The sequence below is a fragment of the Trachemys scripta genome, chromosome 17 (genome assembly GCF_013100865.1).
Source record: "Trachemys scripta elegans isolate TJP31775 chromosome 17, CAS_Tse_1.0, whole genome shotgun sequence".
NCBI lineage: Eukaryota > Metazoa > Chordata > Testudines > Emydidae > Trachemys > Trachemys scripta.
This window is the reverse complement of record NC_048314.1, coordinates 5580957-5596695: the sequence shown is the minus strand read 5'-3', so window position 1 is coordinate 5596695 and position 15739 is coordinate 5580957. Positions and strand designations below refer to the sequence as shown.

At 45.5% G+C, this 15739-nt stretch overlaps 1 protein-coding gene across 3 annotated transcripts in view; it reads left to right on the top strand.

Annotated features, from left to right (window-relative positions):
• The window catches only part of PNPLA7 (patatin like phospholipase domain containing 7), a gene marked incomplete in the record, with an annotated part of 370650 nt that overhangs the window by 186115 nt on the left and 168796 nt on the right, over positions 1-15739 (top strand). For all 3 annotated transcript variants that reach the window (XM_034793933.1, XM_034793931.1, XM_034793932.1), the window contains 1 exon segment: positions 2615-2675. In XM_034793933.1, the coding sequence (XP_034649824.1) occupies positions 2615-2675 (61 nt within the window).

The window sequence follows — 15739 nt, the reverse complement described above, 5'->3', positions numbered from 1 at the left end:
TAAAAATCATACATTTCATGATATCAGCTATTTAAATCTGGAATTTCACAGTGTTGTAACTGTTGGGGTCCTGACCCAAAAGGGGTTTGTAGTGGGGGTTGTGGTACTGCCACCTTTACTTTTGCCCTGCTGCTGGCAGTGGCGCTGTTTCAGAACTGGGTGCCCACCTAGCAGCCACCACTCTCCAGCCACCCAGTTCTGAAGGCAGCACAGAAGTAAGGGTGCCAATACTGCAAACTCCCTACAATAACCTTGCGACCCTCTCTGCAACCCCCTTTTGAGTTGGGACCCCATTTTGAGAAATGCTAGTCTCCCCTGTGAAATCTGTGTAGTATAGGGTAAAAGTACACAAAAGATCATATTTCACGGTCTGTGATGCATTTTTCACGTTTGTAAATTTGATAGGGCACTAAGTATGATTGTTTGAAAGCTTCCTCAAGATGCTTTGTCAATGTGATTGTCTGGGCTTAGTTGGGGAGTGGCTTGAGTACAAGGTCAAAAAACATCTTTGGATTGGTTGGAATGTTCCTGGAAATCTCCTCTACCCTGTCTTGGCATGCATACGTCTAAATATCTGTCCTGTAGCTGAATTTTGTTTTGATATTCTGCAATATTCAACTGACCGTATGGGGCCCATACTTCACACTGGGGCTGTGGAATACTCTCCCAGTGGGGGAGGTGGGAATCCCATCACTTGGGACTTTGAAAGCTGTATTGAATAAATTGTACACTAGGGAACAAACCTACACTGGTAGAGAGGTGGGAAAAGATGATTTAATGGGCCTCTTCCATCTCTGGCTTCTGATTGTAATATATGCTTATTTTTCCATTATATTCTATATGGACTATTTGCCTTGACTGTCCCTGATACTGGAGGTAGGAGACATACAGTTCTGTGCAAACTTATTGTTCGAATACGTTGGTCCTGTCTGAAGTTCAGCCATTACTCTCAGTTCTGGCTTTAGTAATTGATATTGTGTTGGAGACGCCCCGAGTTTTTCTCCAAATGCTCTTTAAATCTCACATTTGTTAAAATTATGGGATTCCATGAACTATGAAAACAACAAGGAGTCTGGTGGCACCTTAAAGTCTAACAGATTTATTTGGGCATAAGCTTTTGTGGGTAAAAAACCTCACTTCTTTGCATCTGAAGAAGTGAGGTTTTTTACCCATGAAAGCTTATGCCCAAATAAATCTGTTAGACTTTAAGGTGCCACCAGACTCCTTGTTGTTTTTGTGGATACAGACTAACATGGCTATCTCCTGATACATGAATTATGCAGGCTTAATCAATGGTATTGGCTGCCTGGGACAAAACTGCTTTAGACAGGATGCATAAAACAATACTAATTATCAAGCTGAGATGTCTTACAAGGTTTTCCACTTTAAGGTTAAATCTTGAAGTGCTTACATTTGGGAGAAATTTGTTTTATTGTTTCAAGTTATTGATTTTTTACAACATGGAGGGAGGAGCGAGGGAAGGGGCATTCACAGATGTCATTAATATTGGCATGCTAGTGACGGAGGGGCTGTGTAATTGCCAGTCACACACCAACACGCCAACAGAAAATCATGCTCCGCTTGCCACTTAGTTCCTTCTTGTCAGACAAACAGCAATAGTGTACAATACATTTATCTTGTTGATGAATCAAGTCAAAATGAGGGGTGATTTTCTCTTTAACATCTTCATGAGGTTCAAAGCTACTCTTATTTACCAGGAAATGTCTTTTATTTAAAAAATCCAAGTGTTTGTATTTTACTACATATTAGCAGTTATAGTTTACTAGAATTTTACTAAGGCAGATACTGCCTTTATTTTACTTAGTGATAAATTGATAAGTGTCAAAACCAACTGAAGTATTTTCCAGTTCAGCTACTCCTTAGTGTTACAACTGTTAGCTTTCCATTATTGCTCTTGTTCGGAACTACTGATTACTTCTTGTAAAGATAAATTTATCTTTTGAAATTAGATTAAGGGCCAGATACTGATTTCACATCAGTATAAATCCCAAGTAACTCCATTGAGATCAAAATCTGGTCCTTGGAATGAGCCATGCCTGTTTCCTGTGCCTCCAGATCAGTTTCATGAAGGTAATTCAGCTTCCCAGGATGTATACAGGGCTTTGAATATGTGTGTGTTCCACCTCTTCACCCATAACACCTTGTTGTATATGAGGAATCTGATCTGAGTATGGACCAGGGTGATTGTACAGTATACAAATAAGATGGTATTCAATAACTACCACAAGACACTTTATTTCTGAAATACTCACAGTATGTGCACATTGGAGATATAGTGAAAATGTGACACTGAGTCTTTCCAGAAAAGTTTTTTTTATAGCAGAATAGATTGTAAACGACCTATTTTTTTTAAGTTTTAAAGGTTAGTGTAAAATAAAAATGACACAGGTAACTTTATACAAGAAAAATGAGCTGTCACTATATCACAGAGTGGAAGTAATTGTTTCCCATGGAGAAGCTGTGCTTTGTAAAACCCTTAGCAAGTCTCAGCAATGTTCTATTTAAACCCTTCTCTTATTTTTTTCCATTATCTGTTTGAATACATTAAAATAAAATATCCTGTCTGAAATGTTCATTTCTTTCCCCCTTCCAGGTTGTGACTAGACTGATCCATTTGCTGGGTGAGAAGATTCTTGGCAGCCTTCAGCAGGGGGGTAAGAAACAATTCCTAGGCCATTTGCTTAATTTCCAGTGCTCAGAAAATATGTCTAAGGGCCAGATTCAGATCTCAGTTACACCGATATATTTTCCAAGTAATTCTACTGAATTCAGTGGAGTACTGCTGGATTTACACCAGTCAATTTGAGAACAGAGAATTCCTGTCAGAGATAAGAATTTGCCCCTGATTATTCCACTTTAGCTAGAGTCACAAGGGAGTAACAATTTCATAAGTACAAAGAATGAGTGTGCATAGGTAAGATAAATGGGGTGGGGGAATGGAATGAAATGTAATTGATACCACTGAGTCCCAAAGGTACTTGTGTACATGCACGGTGAAATCTGCTTCAAATATTTGTGTGTGTGGGGGGGGTTTGCAGGGACAGGGAGCAATACTGAATTTAGTAACCTTGCACAGAATCACATCACACCAAATGGAATCTGTATGCAGGATGACCTAATGAATCTGTAGTTTTCTTATCTTGCTGTGTTGCCTAATAGCAAATTATTCAGTATTTAGGTGTTCCCAAGTTTTTATCTTGAGAAATTTCTTGTGAATTGCCTTGGTTGAATTAGTTTAGATTACTAATTGGATTGATAGTGGGTGGGAGGAAACTTCCCTTACTGTTTGTTCTTCTTGGACTATAAAACTAAACCAGTTTTAAAATAAAATAATGTTCTAAGTACTGGTAAATTTATAAAACCTCTGTGCTATAATGCTAATTTATAAGATTTAAAACTATTTACAGAAATGTGTCTGTTTCCATACAACCCATTGCTACCAGTGTGGTTGGGGTTGTCAAAGGATAAGAGAGTTAGGCAAACAGCTCGTATTGAATTTCAGTTGTGTGCTTTGGACCAAGTACTTTGAAGAAGGGCTAAAAAAATGATTGGGGGCATGGAACAGCTTCTATACAAAGAGAGATTAAAAAGACTGGGACTATTCAGTTTAGAAAAGAGACGACTAAGGGGGGGTATACGATAGAGGTCTATAAAATTATGAATTGTATTGACCAAGTGAATTGTTATTTACCCCTTCACCCAATGAAATAATCAACAGCAGGTTTAAAAGAAACTTAAGGAAGTACTTCTTCACACACAGTCATTTCCAAGGGATGTTGTGAAGGCCAAAAGTATAAGTGGGTTCAAAAATAATGAGATAAGTTCATGGAGGATAGGTCCATCAATGGCTATTAGCCAAGATGGCCAGGGACACAAGCCAATGCTCCGGGTGTCCCTAAACCTTCAACTGGCAGAACCTGGGACTGGATGATGGAGGATGGATCACTTGAAATTGCACAGCTCTGTTCATTCCCTCTGTAGCATCTGGCACTAGCCACTGTCAAAAGGCTGGAGTTTAGGCTAAATAGACCATTGGTCTGACCTAATATGGCTGTTATATATTCTTATGATGAACTTTGCATTGTGTCACAGCTTAAAAACATCAGTACATTAAAATTAACCTATAATCCCCACTAGACTACTGGATATTTCTTGCTTTGCTGTTTTGTGAAACAAGCAGAGAGTAAAAGTAACAACCAATTTGTAACTTCTTAGGGCCATTTTAATCTCTCTAATTGTAAGTGACAGCCAGTTAGGCTGGAAATCATCCTAACAAAGTGACTTGTGCAGTTATGATTGTCCCACTGACGCGGAAGGAATGTTCAGCACTTCCAATACGTGTCAGTATGGCTTCCATTGCAAGGGGCACATGTGCCTTATGCCTGTGAGACTAGATTCTTTTGGCTAGCAGTGTCTGGGGTGTGCAAGTGTCTGTGAGGGCACAAAGGGCAGGGTGGTCATATATTCCTTCTGGCCTCAGAATGTATGAATCTGTGAAAGGCCAGGCAGTCTCTTCCCTGAAACTTTTAAAGTGGATCACACAGTGCACATCCATCTGGTAGCAGCTTCCTGGTGTGTCTTTTCCACCTAACATAAATGCACACTCCACCAGAGCACAGGCAGCATTGTTGGCTTACTTCAGAAATGTGCTGATCTTGGAGATTTGCACGGCAGCTGTGTGGAGTAATCCTGTGACCTTCATTAAACATCATGCGCTTGACATGGCAGCCAGGGCAAATGCCAAGCTTGGATGAGCAGTGCTACAATCTTCATTTCCCTGATCAGCTGTGACACCTCAGTCCCACCATCCAAAGATGCTGCTGCTTGCCAGTCACCTATAGGGGAATCCACACTGACATTCTCGAAGAAGAGAGAACAGTTACTTAACCTACGCTAATTGTGGTTCTTCAAGATGTCATAGTATGTGCGGATCGCATTACCCACCATCCATCCCTGCTTTCAGAGTGCTCAGCAAGCATGGGCTTCGAACTGTGACGGAGCTGAAGGAGGGATGCAACCATTTTGTCCTTCATGCCTTTGAAGAGTTACTCCTGGGGGAATTCTGCACCACTGCACATGCACAGAATTTATGTTCCCCACAGATTTCTTTGCTTCCCTCTGAAAAATGACTTTCTGATGGGGAAGCAAAGGGAAGCCACAAGAGCAGTCATGTGACCCTCCCCAGCAGTATGTTTTGGGTGCCCAGGACAGCCAGCAGAGAGGTAAATCACTGTGGGGCAGGAGGAGGGACTGGGGAAGGAATCCGCCTGGTGGCTCCTACCCTGGGTCGGGCTCAGCTGCTAGTCTCGGCTGGGCTGGGGAGGACAGGACTTCCTCTTCCCGGCATCCGGGGCCAGGTCAGACCCACCCCCAGATTTCTCCCCCAGCTGCAGGAAGCTCTGCAAACTCCGCCCCCCCCCCCACTCACACTTCCTGAACCCATTGCTCCTCAGCTGCATGGGGAGGGATCCCTGTACAGGGAGATGCACCCCCATCTGCCTAGCCCTTGTGCATCCAGACCCCCTCATATCCAGACCCTCCCGCCAAGCCTCACCCCCTACACACACTCAGAACCCCCATGATGAGCCCCACTCCCCCTACACCTGGACCACCCCAACAAACCACCCGGATCCCCACCAGAATGAGCCCCAACCAGCTGCACCTGGATTCCCCCCCCACACACACACACACTGAGCTCCACTCCCCCGGTGTCTGGAGCCCCCACTGAGCCCCCGACACCCAGACCTCCCTGCCAAGCTCTATCCCCCAACCCCATGCACAGACACCCCCCCCCTCGCTGAGCCCTAACCACCTTCACCTGGACCCCCTGCAGAGTCCCATTGCCGTTGAACCCAGAACCCCCCAACAAGCTCCTGTGCATCCAGATCCCCCCCCCCGCACCCGTATCCCCCACTGAGCTGCCCACACACAGATTGCCCCACACAGAACCCTCTCAACCCACACCTGGATCCCCCACACTAATCCCCTCCACACTTGGATCCTGCCTTGCTGAGCCTGCCTGCCCACATGGAGGGGCAGGGCCCTGGGGCGTTTCTGGGGCAGGCCCTTTCCTTGCGCCTTGTCAGGGTTGGGTGCAGTCTCACTGCTGAGTTCATGTCCTGGAGTCAGGGCTGGCGCAACCCATTAGGCGACCTAGGCAGTCGCCTAGGGCACTACAATTTGGGGGGCGGCGACTGCAGCGGTATTTCGGCGGCGGGACCTTCCGCCGCCTCTGTGGGGGGCTGTATTTCGGGGCGGGACCTTCCTCTGTCTAGGGCAGCAGAAAAGCTGGCGGCGTTCCTGCCCGGGGTGTGTGTGTGTGGGGGGGCTACACAGTGATCTTCCACTTCTATGCAGCCAGTTGCCTGTGCTCACCACTACCATGCTGGAGCCTCCACATTTATTTAACAAATAACATTTGCAGAGTTTTGCAGAATTTTAAAATATTGTGTGCAGAATTTTAATATGTTTGGTGCAGAATGCCCTCAGGAGTTACAGGGTGCATGCTGTGGATGCAAAATGGGACAGCTGAAGAAATTTAGCCTTCAGTTCTATCTGGTGGCTCTTTTAGCTTTGATTTTTAGATGTATATATTGGGTCTGACACTTCCTCTAACTGCTGTACGGTATGTACTCAGTGCAAAATAGATATCATAAACCATGGAAGATATTTTCTGCCCTCTGCCTGAGCTATATTTAAGCAGTATTTGCCAACCAAACTCAGCTGTCCAGGAAGGATCCTTTTATACACTGGCATGCTGTGCTATACAGCACAATGCCATTGTATCTAGGACACGATTCATCACAGATATGTATACTTCATCTGGTTGAAGAAGTGTTCTCATTTTACTAAACACTTCAAAGTTTGCTTCCTTGGTCTTGGAGCTTTAAGTGTCCACTTTTAAATTACTGGTAGCAATTGCCAATCTTTTGGTTGATAGTTTACAGTTCATGTCATTGGTAAGCAGCCATCTGGTTCCATATGCCCTTGCTGTTTCCAGTCCTCTTGATAAAACTTTGATACCGACTATACTGCAGTGTTTCTGAACTGGGACAGTGTCTTTCCCTCGCGCAGACTTTCTCGGCACCAAAGTTATTTTCTTTACCAAGTAATCTTGCATTGACCACACAGCCTCGTCTGTGAGAGTGTCCTGTACAGTACTAATTACCAGTACATTCAAGGCGCCAATTAGCTTTTCAGCTCTAGTGATGGTCAATACTCAAGCTTTCCCTACATCTCCAGTTAGGGTAGCCCCACCATTAGAGAAGGAGTCATTTTCTTCCTCCTCCCAAGCAAATAGGGAGGCATCCCCCATCCGCTCATCTCATTCCCATTCATATGACCCCTTCAGGTCTGACAGGGAATCTAGACACCATTAGTGTAGGCATTGACCTATGTGATCTCCAGGAGAGCACTCTCCTAGGTATCCACCCTTGTAGCTCCCAGCTCCCCTAGTGAGCCTATTGGGCTACATCAGCTGTCCCTCTGTGACGGGATCCCTGGGGTACAACCTGGAACTATGGGACCACTATGTCCCCTTAATTCTACAGCCTGGGCTGACTTTTCATAATGCTTTGCCAGTGACAAGCAGCAAACCCCCTCGAGGTGCTGTGATCACTCAGTCACCTGCATGCTGAGGCACACCCAGCTAAATTGCATGCATACTCTCCAAGGCATTCATGAACTATACACAGGGAAACACCAGCAAATCTCTCAAGCCCCCAGCCTTGGACCCCAGAAATATACTGTCTTACACTGATCAAGACTTCTTTTGAACAATGCAAGCATATTAATTAGGGGCAGTGTCTTTCCCTCACATAGAATTTATTTGTGAAAGGAAAGTGGACATGCACCAGCCTTTGTAACCTGAGCAGATTTCCCAAGCACCTTAGACAAACTCACTGGTAAGGATAAAATATTAAAATAAGTTTATTAACTACAGAAAGATAGATTTTAAGTGGTAGGAATAAAGGTCAGAAAATAAATACCTTAAGAAAATAAAAAGTAAACATGCATTCTAAATCTTAAACTTTTAGACTGTTAGAGTTGAATCAAACAGCTTTTCTCACCCCGCTGGATGTTGCAGGTAGGTTACAGTTCTTAAGACACAGGCTGAATTTCCTTCTCAGCCTTGGACCAGTCTCCTCAGTTCAAGTCTTTGTCTTCCCAGCATTCTTGTTGCCTTCAGTGTAGGTAGGGGAGGGGAGAGAGGTGGTCTCAGGATGCCACTGTCCATCTTATACCCTCAGTTCATGTGCCTGTAAAAATACTGGCCCAAATATGTGGGCCTTGCTGAGTCTCAGAGTTGAGCAAGCCCCGTTGCATGGGGCTTGAGCAATAATCTCTTACAGAATTTGTAAATTTCTTATTTACAATTCCCCTGCTGGTCAATGGCCCAGAATGGTTGCGGGTCACTGGAGAACTAGCAGTGAGCGACTCCCAGACTCACAACATATTTCAATAACAACCATATAGCAAAATCTCATAACTTCATGCATGCTACCAATATACATATTTTGACAGAACAATGAGTTTCAGCAGATCATGACCTTTCATATAGTATCTTACATGGCATGCTTTGATGAATATGGGGGTTACAGGGAGCTTCTTTGAGGTACAGTGTGTCACACCCTCCAGAGTTAGATTTCCTTCTCCTATGAAGCTTCGGAGAGTAGCTCAAGAAGAGTAGATAATGTGGGACTCATGCTATACCCCAGGAAGAACAGGAAACTGAGGAATAACACCTGCAGATGGAAGAGTGTTTCTGTGTCACATGGCAGACACTTTAGAGATCTTTGGCAGTAGTGTAGGAAAAATTGCACATCCTGCATTCCTCCATGTTCGAAAATGTTGCCATGCCAATTAACAAGGGGCTATTGGAACCATTAAACATTTATGGCAGACCCCAGTGTCTGTGGCGCCTACCTCTACAATGACAGATAGGCGCTATTGAGTCCCTTCAAGTGGGCTTGAATGTTTCCTGGATCTCTGGAAGTGATGGTGGTGCATGAAAGGTCCAGGCAGCAGGGACCACAAAAATAACTCAGAGACAAAAGATCTGAAAAAATTAGATCTATCTGGCAGGAAGAATTAATCATCATGAAGTCTGCAGATGTGCCTTGCAAAGTATTTGGCACTCCTGTCAAAGTATGTATCTGAGGGACTATTTGTGGCTCATCCATCACTGCAGGAGGTGTTGGATGCATTGGCCACAGCATGATCAACAGCCACCTCAGTCGTCATTTGCAGGGCTCCGTGGTTGCAATCTTCAGGAACACCCAAGGAGGTCCAGACAGCAACTGAGGGCCTCCCATTTGGAGGTTGTGACATAGTCAATGCAACAACTAATGAAGCCCTGCACTCTGAAAGATTTGAGCCTCTCTCTGTTTCTTGGGAGTCTGCACACCAGCCCCGTGGAGAAGGTGATTTTGCTTTAGACAAAGAACTCTCCACATGTTATTGTAACCCACAAAAATCATCAGAATTGCTGAGGAAGAAGCAGAAGTTCCCAAACAGAAGACCCTCTGCCTCTTTGTCCTCTACTGCACATTCTGTGTCCACCGCACAGCAACAAGCTTGATGCCATCATCAAGAGCCATATAGAGTCTTTGGATGGTTTTACCCTCCTTCCCTCCCTCACCCCTTTTGGCATTTTGGAGTGGTTGGGAATCTACATAAGCCGGGGGTCTTAGAGATCATCAACGTGGGGTGTTCAGTTCAATTCCAGTCCCTTCCTATCAACTCACCCCTCTTCCCCATTCCTCTTCAGGGATCTCTCTCATGAGATACTGTTAAATCAAGAAGTGGCCTCCCTTCTAAATTTCAGAGCAGTAAAAGAAGTGGCTCTGGATTTCAGAGGGGAAGGGCTTTTACTCATATTGTTTTCTGATCCAAAGGGAAAAGGGTGTTTGCAACACAGTCACCTGCGATTATTTCAAGTTCAAGATGGCAGCTCTGACCTCCGGGAGCTAGCAATGGGATTATGAAGACTGGTTCACAGCTGTTGATGCATATTTTCAGGTATCATGTCATCTGGCACACAGAAAATATCTTGAGGTTCCAAGTGGGAGACTCTCCCTGCCAGTACAAAGTCCTGCTTTTTGGTGTTTTAACAGCAGCCAAGGTATTCACCCCGTGCTTTGCAGTCATTGTGGCTCATCTAAAGAGACTGGGGATTCAGGTATATTTGTACCTCTGTGATTATCTCATTCAAGGAAGGTCACCATAGCAAGTGAAAGACTCCATTCACCTAATTGTACTTTTCACCACACTCGGTCTCAGGATCTTCAAAGACTGTCATCACTGTTGCTGACCCAGAGAATAGAGTTCATAATGGCATGGCTACTAGATTCCACATCAGCAAGAGCTTATCCAGCACAGGAGAGATTCATGACCATGGTGGTGTAGACCTCATCTGCTAGCTCTAGGCTCACCCACAAACATCTGTAAATAATAGCCTTATACTTCTGGTTTGCAATGTTGTCATAGCTGTGTTGGTCCCAGGATACGAGAGTACAAGGTTGGTGAGGTAATATCTTTTATTGGACCAACTTCTTTTGGTGGCAGGTGCAAGCTTTTGAGGGTATGTCTACACTACGAAATTAGGTTGAATTTATAGAAGTTGGTTGTTTAGAAATTGTTTAATACAGTCGATTGTGTGTGTCCCCACATAAATGCTCTAAGTCAGTGGTTCCCAAAGTGGGGTTCGCAGAACGTTTCAGGGGGTTCGCAAGAAAAATTTCATTAATGGCAGCCAGAGGACTCTGCTGGAACCCAGTTGCAGGGCAGACAGCCTGAGCCCCAGGGAGACCGGGGCTGGGCAGTTTAAGCGGGCAGCCCAAGCCCTCCCCTGTCAGCCAGGGAACCGGCAGCCCGAGCCTCGTGGAGAGCGGGCAGTTTGAGCCGGCAGCCCGAGCCCCTCCCCTGTCAGCCAGGGAACCGGCAGCCCGAGCCCTCCCCGTCAGCAGTGGAGCTGGCAGCCCAAGCCTCGTGGAGAGCGGGGCTGGGCAGTTTGAGCCGGCAGCCCCAGCCCTCCCCTGTCAGCGGGGGAGCCAGCGTCCCCGAACCCCAGCACTCCACGCGGGGTGCAGGTGGCAGCTCAGATCCCTGTCCTTGTCAAGCAGGGGAAGTTTGCATCCAGGGCAGTCAGCAGGGGGCCATGCTGAACGTGGGGGGTGGTCCAAGCTAATTTGTCCCTCCCAGGGCACCTTCCTCGGAGGAAGAAAAGCTGTTTGCGAGCCAAACCAGCCAGAAGCACGTTGTAGCCAGTGTAGGAGTGTTAAGGTGTCTCAGTAATTGTCCTTTTCTCTGGAGTGCTGATTTGCTTCAGTGAGTGAATCTTCTCAGTTTCTAGTTTGTTGGTTGTTAGCAGTCTCTCTCTGTTATTTTTATTAGAACTTTTGTACACAAGTTCAATGTATAAGTGGCTGAAAAAGGAAAGTGTAAAGACGCTGGAATCAGCTAGTGTTTCCACAAGTCCACACTGTGGAAAATCTAAGTCTAATGATCATAATGGTCCTGGAAAGTCACTTACAAAGAAAAGAAAATATGACGATGATTATATAAAATAAGGCTTTACATACATTGGTGATCAAGAACATCCAAAACCACGGTGTGTGATTTGTGGTGATGTTCTAGCAAACAGCAGCCTCAAACCTTCTCTACTTCAGCGCCATTTAGAAACTAGGCATCCTGCACAACTCGACAAGCCTGTTGATGTTTTTCAAGCGAAAATTAGCTGAGAAGAAAAGTGACATTACCAGTTTTATATCCAAAGCAAGTACTGATAATGAAAATGCCCTTAAAGCATCATACCACGTGAGCTACCGAGTAGCAAAAGCATCGGAAGCCCATACCATAGCAGAGAGCTTGATTGGTCCATGTATAAAAGATGTAGTTCATTGCATGCTCGGAGAAAAGGCTGCAAAAAGGATTGACATGGTACCTTTGTCCAATAATACGTTGTCACGAAGAATTAATAACATATCAAATAATGTAGAGACCACAATTGTACATAGAGTAAAAAATAGTCCATATTATGCTATACAGTTGGATGAATCAACTGATGTAGCTAATCTAGCTATTTTGCTACTGTTTGTACGTTATGTGAATGAAGGTATGGTTGAAGAAGACTTGTTGTTTTGCTGACCATTGGAAGAACGTACAAGTGGAGAAGATATCTTCAATCTGACTAATGCATATTTTCAAGAAAAGGAAATAGATTGGTCTCGTTGCCTAGGCATTTGCACTGATGGGGCCACGTCAATGACTGGGAAGTATACTGGATTTGTAGCTCGAACAAAAAAGGTTGCATCAAAAGTCTCTTGGACTCATTGCAGCATCCATAGACAAGTCCTTGCAACAAAATGCATGCCAGAGGGACTGAAGGAAGTGCTGGACAATGCAGTGAAAATGGTGAATTTCATAAAGTCATGGCCAACAAATTCCAGAATATTTCACGTACTTTGTGAAGAAATGGGTAGTATACATGACTGTGTGTTGACCCATACTGAAGTTAGATGGCTCTCAAGGGGTAATATCCTTGTGCGCTTGTTTGAGGTTAGAACGGAAATCCTAGTTTTTTTTCAACAGCCACCCTTTCCACCTTGCCAGCTGTATGGAAAATAATGTCTGGCTCCAGAGCCTAGCTTATTTAGCAGATATTTTCTCAAGAATTAATGACCTAAATTTATTTCTTCAAGGCCTCAATATAACAGTTTTCAATGTGCAAGAGCGAGTTGAATCCCTGATAAAGAAATTGCAGTTCTGGGAAAGTTGTTTGGAAAACAATCAAACTGAGTGTTTCAGTAATCTTCATGACTTCCTGGCAGAACATAAACTTCAGTTGGATCAGTGCACTAAAACCAATATAATTGCACACCTAAAAGGACTTTGAACAACTTTCAGGGAATACTTTCCAGCTATGTCAGGCGATAATGACTGAATTCGCAACCCTTTTGATGATACCACTTTCTCAACACAGATATTAAACACCAGGAAAAAGAGAAATTGATTGAGATCTCCTGTGATTACAAACTGAAAAGGAGTTTCAGAAATCTATCATTGATCAACTTTTGGCTGAGTTTAAGAAACGAGTACCCCTTTCTGGCAGAAAAAGCTGCTGCAGTTTTGTTACCATTTTCAACAACATACTTATGTGAGAAAGCATTTTCCTCGTATGCACATCTGAAAACCAAATACAGAAACAGACTTGATGCCGAACAGGACCTGAGACTTTATCTTTCTCCAGTGGTTCCAGACTTCCAAGAGCTATGCAGAGCAAAGCAAGCGAATCCATCACACTGAGGAAATTTAAACTTAAATCCCTGGAAATATTCATTTTTAGGAGGGGGTTCACGAGATGTCACAATTTAGTGAAAGGGGTTTGCGGGCTATTAAAGTTTGGGAACCACTGCTCTAAGTGCATTAAGTCGGTGGACTGCGTCCACAATACCCAGGCTAGCATCAACTTCCGGAGCGTTGCACTGTGGGTAGCTATCCCACAGTTCCCGCAGTCTCCGCCACCCATTGGAATTCTGGGTTGAGATCCCAATGCCTGATGAGGCAAAAACAGTGTTGCGGGGGATTCTAGGTACATGTCATCAGCCCCCCCCCCCCCAAGAGCAACGGCAGACAATCGTTTCACGTCTTTTTTCCTGGGTTACCTGTGCAGACGACATACCACGGCAAGCATGGAGCCCGCTCAGCTCAGCTCACCATCACCATATGTTATCTGGGTGCCGGCAGACGTGGTACTGCATTGCTACACAGCAGCAGCTAATTGCCTTTTGGCAGTAGACGGTGCAGTATGACTGGTAGCCGTCATCGGCTATCTGAGTGCTGGCAGACATGGGACTGCATTGCTATACAGCAGCAGCTCCTTGCCTTTTGGCAGCAGATGCTGTATTACAATTGGTATCCGTCGTCGTCGTACTCCTCAGTGAGTTCGGTCAGAGGCGCCTGGGCAGACATGTTTTGTCTCCTGGAGACTCAGACCTGCCGGCAGTCCTATTGCACCGTCTTGATGATGATGGCTAGCAATCGTAATGCAGCATTTTCTGCCAAGCACCCAGAAGATGCCGATGTCTGTCAGTCATGCTGCATCGTCTGCTGCCAGCCTAAGATGTAAAAGATAGATGGACCAGATTTGTTCTGTATTCATTTGCTATCAACGGCCTGCTAAACCCAGGGTTTTGAGTTCAATCTTTGGGAGGGCCATTCTGTGTGACAGTTGTTTGTGTTTGTGTTTCTCCCTGATGCACAGCTACCTTTGTTGATTTTAATTCGCTGTAAGCCATGTCGTCAGTCGCCCCTCCCTCTGTTTCGCGGCTTTTTTGAGACCAAATGCCATAGCACTGGGATCATGGAGCCCGCTCAGATCACCGCGGCAATTATGAGCACTATGAACACCACGCGCATTATCCTGGAGTATATGCAGAGCCAGAACCTGCCAAGGCAAAACCAGGTGAAGAGGCGACCGCAGCGCGGTGACGAGAGTGCTGAAGAAATAGACATGGACATCGACCTCTCACAAAGTACGGGACCCAGCAATGTGCAAATCATGGTGTTAATGGGGCAGGTTCATGCCATGGAACGCTGATTCTGGGCCCGGGAAACAAGCACAGACTGGTGGGGACAGCATCATGTTGCAGGTGTGGGACGATTCCCAGTGGCTGCGAAACTTTTGCATGCGTAAGGGCACTTTCATGGAACTTTGTGAGTTGCTTTCCCCTGCCCTGAAGCACAAGAATACCAGGATGAGAGCAGCCCTCACAGTTGAGAAGCGAGTGGCGATAGCCCTGTGGAAGCTTGCAACGCCAGACAGCTACCGGTCAGTCGGGAATCAATTTGGAGTGGGCAAATCTACTGTGGGGGCTGCTGTGATCCAAGTAGCCAACGCAATCAAAGAGCTGCTGCTATCAAGGGTAGTGACTCTGGGAAACTTGCAGGTCATAGTGGATGGCTTTGCTGCAATGGGATTCCCTAACTGTGGTGGGGCGATAGACGGAACCCATATCCCTATCTTGTCACCGGAGCACCACGCTAGCGAGTACATAAACCGAAAGGGGTAGTTTTCAATGCTGCTGCAAGCCCTGGTGGATCACAAGGGATGTTTCACTAACATCAACGTGGGATGGCCGGGAAAGGTACATGACGCTCGCGTCTTCAGGAACTCTGGTCTGTTTCAAAAGCTGGAGGAAGGGACTTTCTTCCCGGACCAGAAAATAACCATTGGGGATGTTGAAATGCCTATAGTTATCCTTGGGGATACAGCCTACCCCTTAATGCCATGGCTCATGAAGCCACACACAGGCAGCCTGGACAGTAGTCAGGACCTGTTCAACTATAGGCTGAGCAAGTGTAGAATGGTGGTAGAATGTTCATTTGGACGTTTAAAAGCGCGCTGGCGCAGTTTACTGACTCGGATAGACCTCAGTGAAACCAATATGCCCATTGTTATTGCTGCTTGCTCTGCGCTACACAGTATCTGTGAGAGTAAGGGGGAGACATTTATGGCGGGGTGGGAGGTTGAGGCAAATCGCCTGGCCGCTGATTACACGCAGCCAGACACCAGGGCGGTTAGAAGAGTACAGCAGGGCGCGGTGTGCATCAGAGAAGCTTTGAAAACCAGTTTTGTGACTGGCCAGGGTACGGTGTGAAATTTCTGTTTGTTTGTTTCTCCTTGATGAACCCCCCCCCCCCCCCCCCCCCCCCCCCC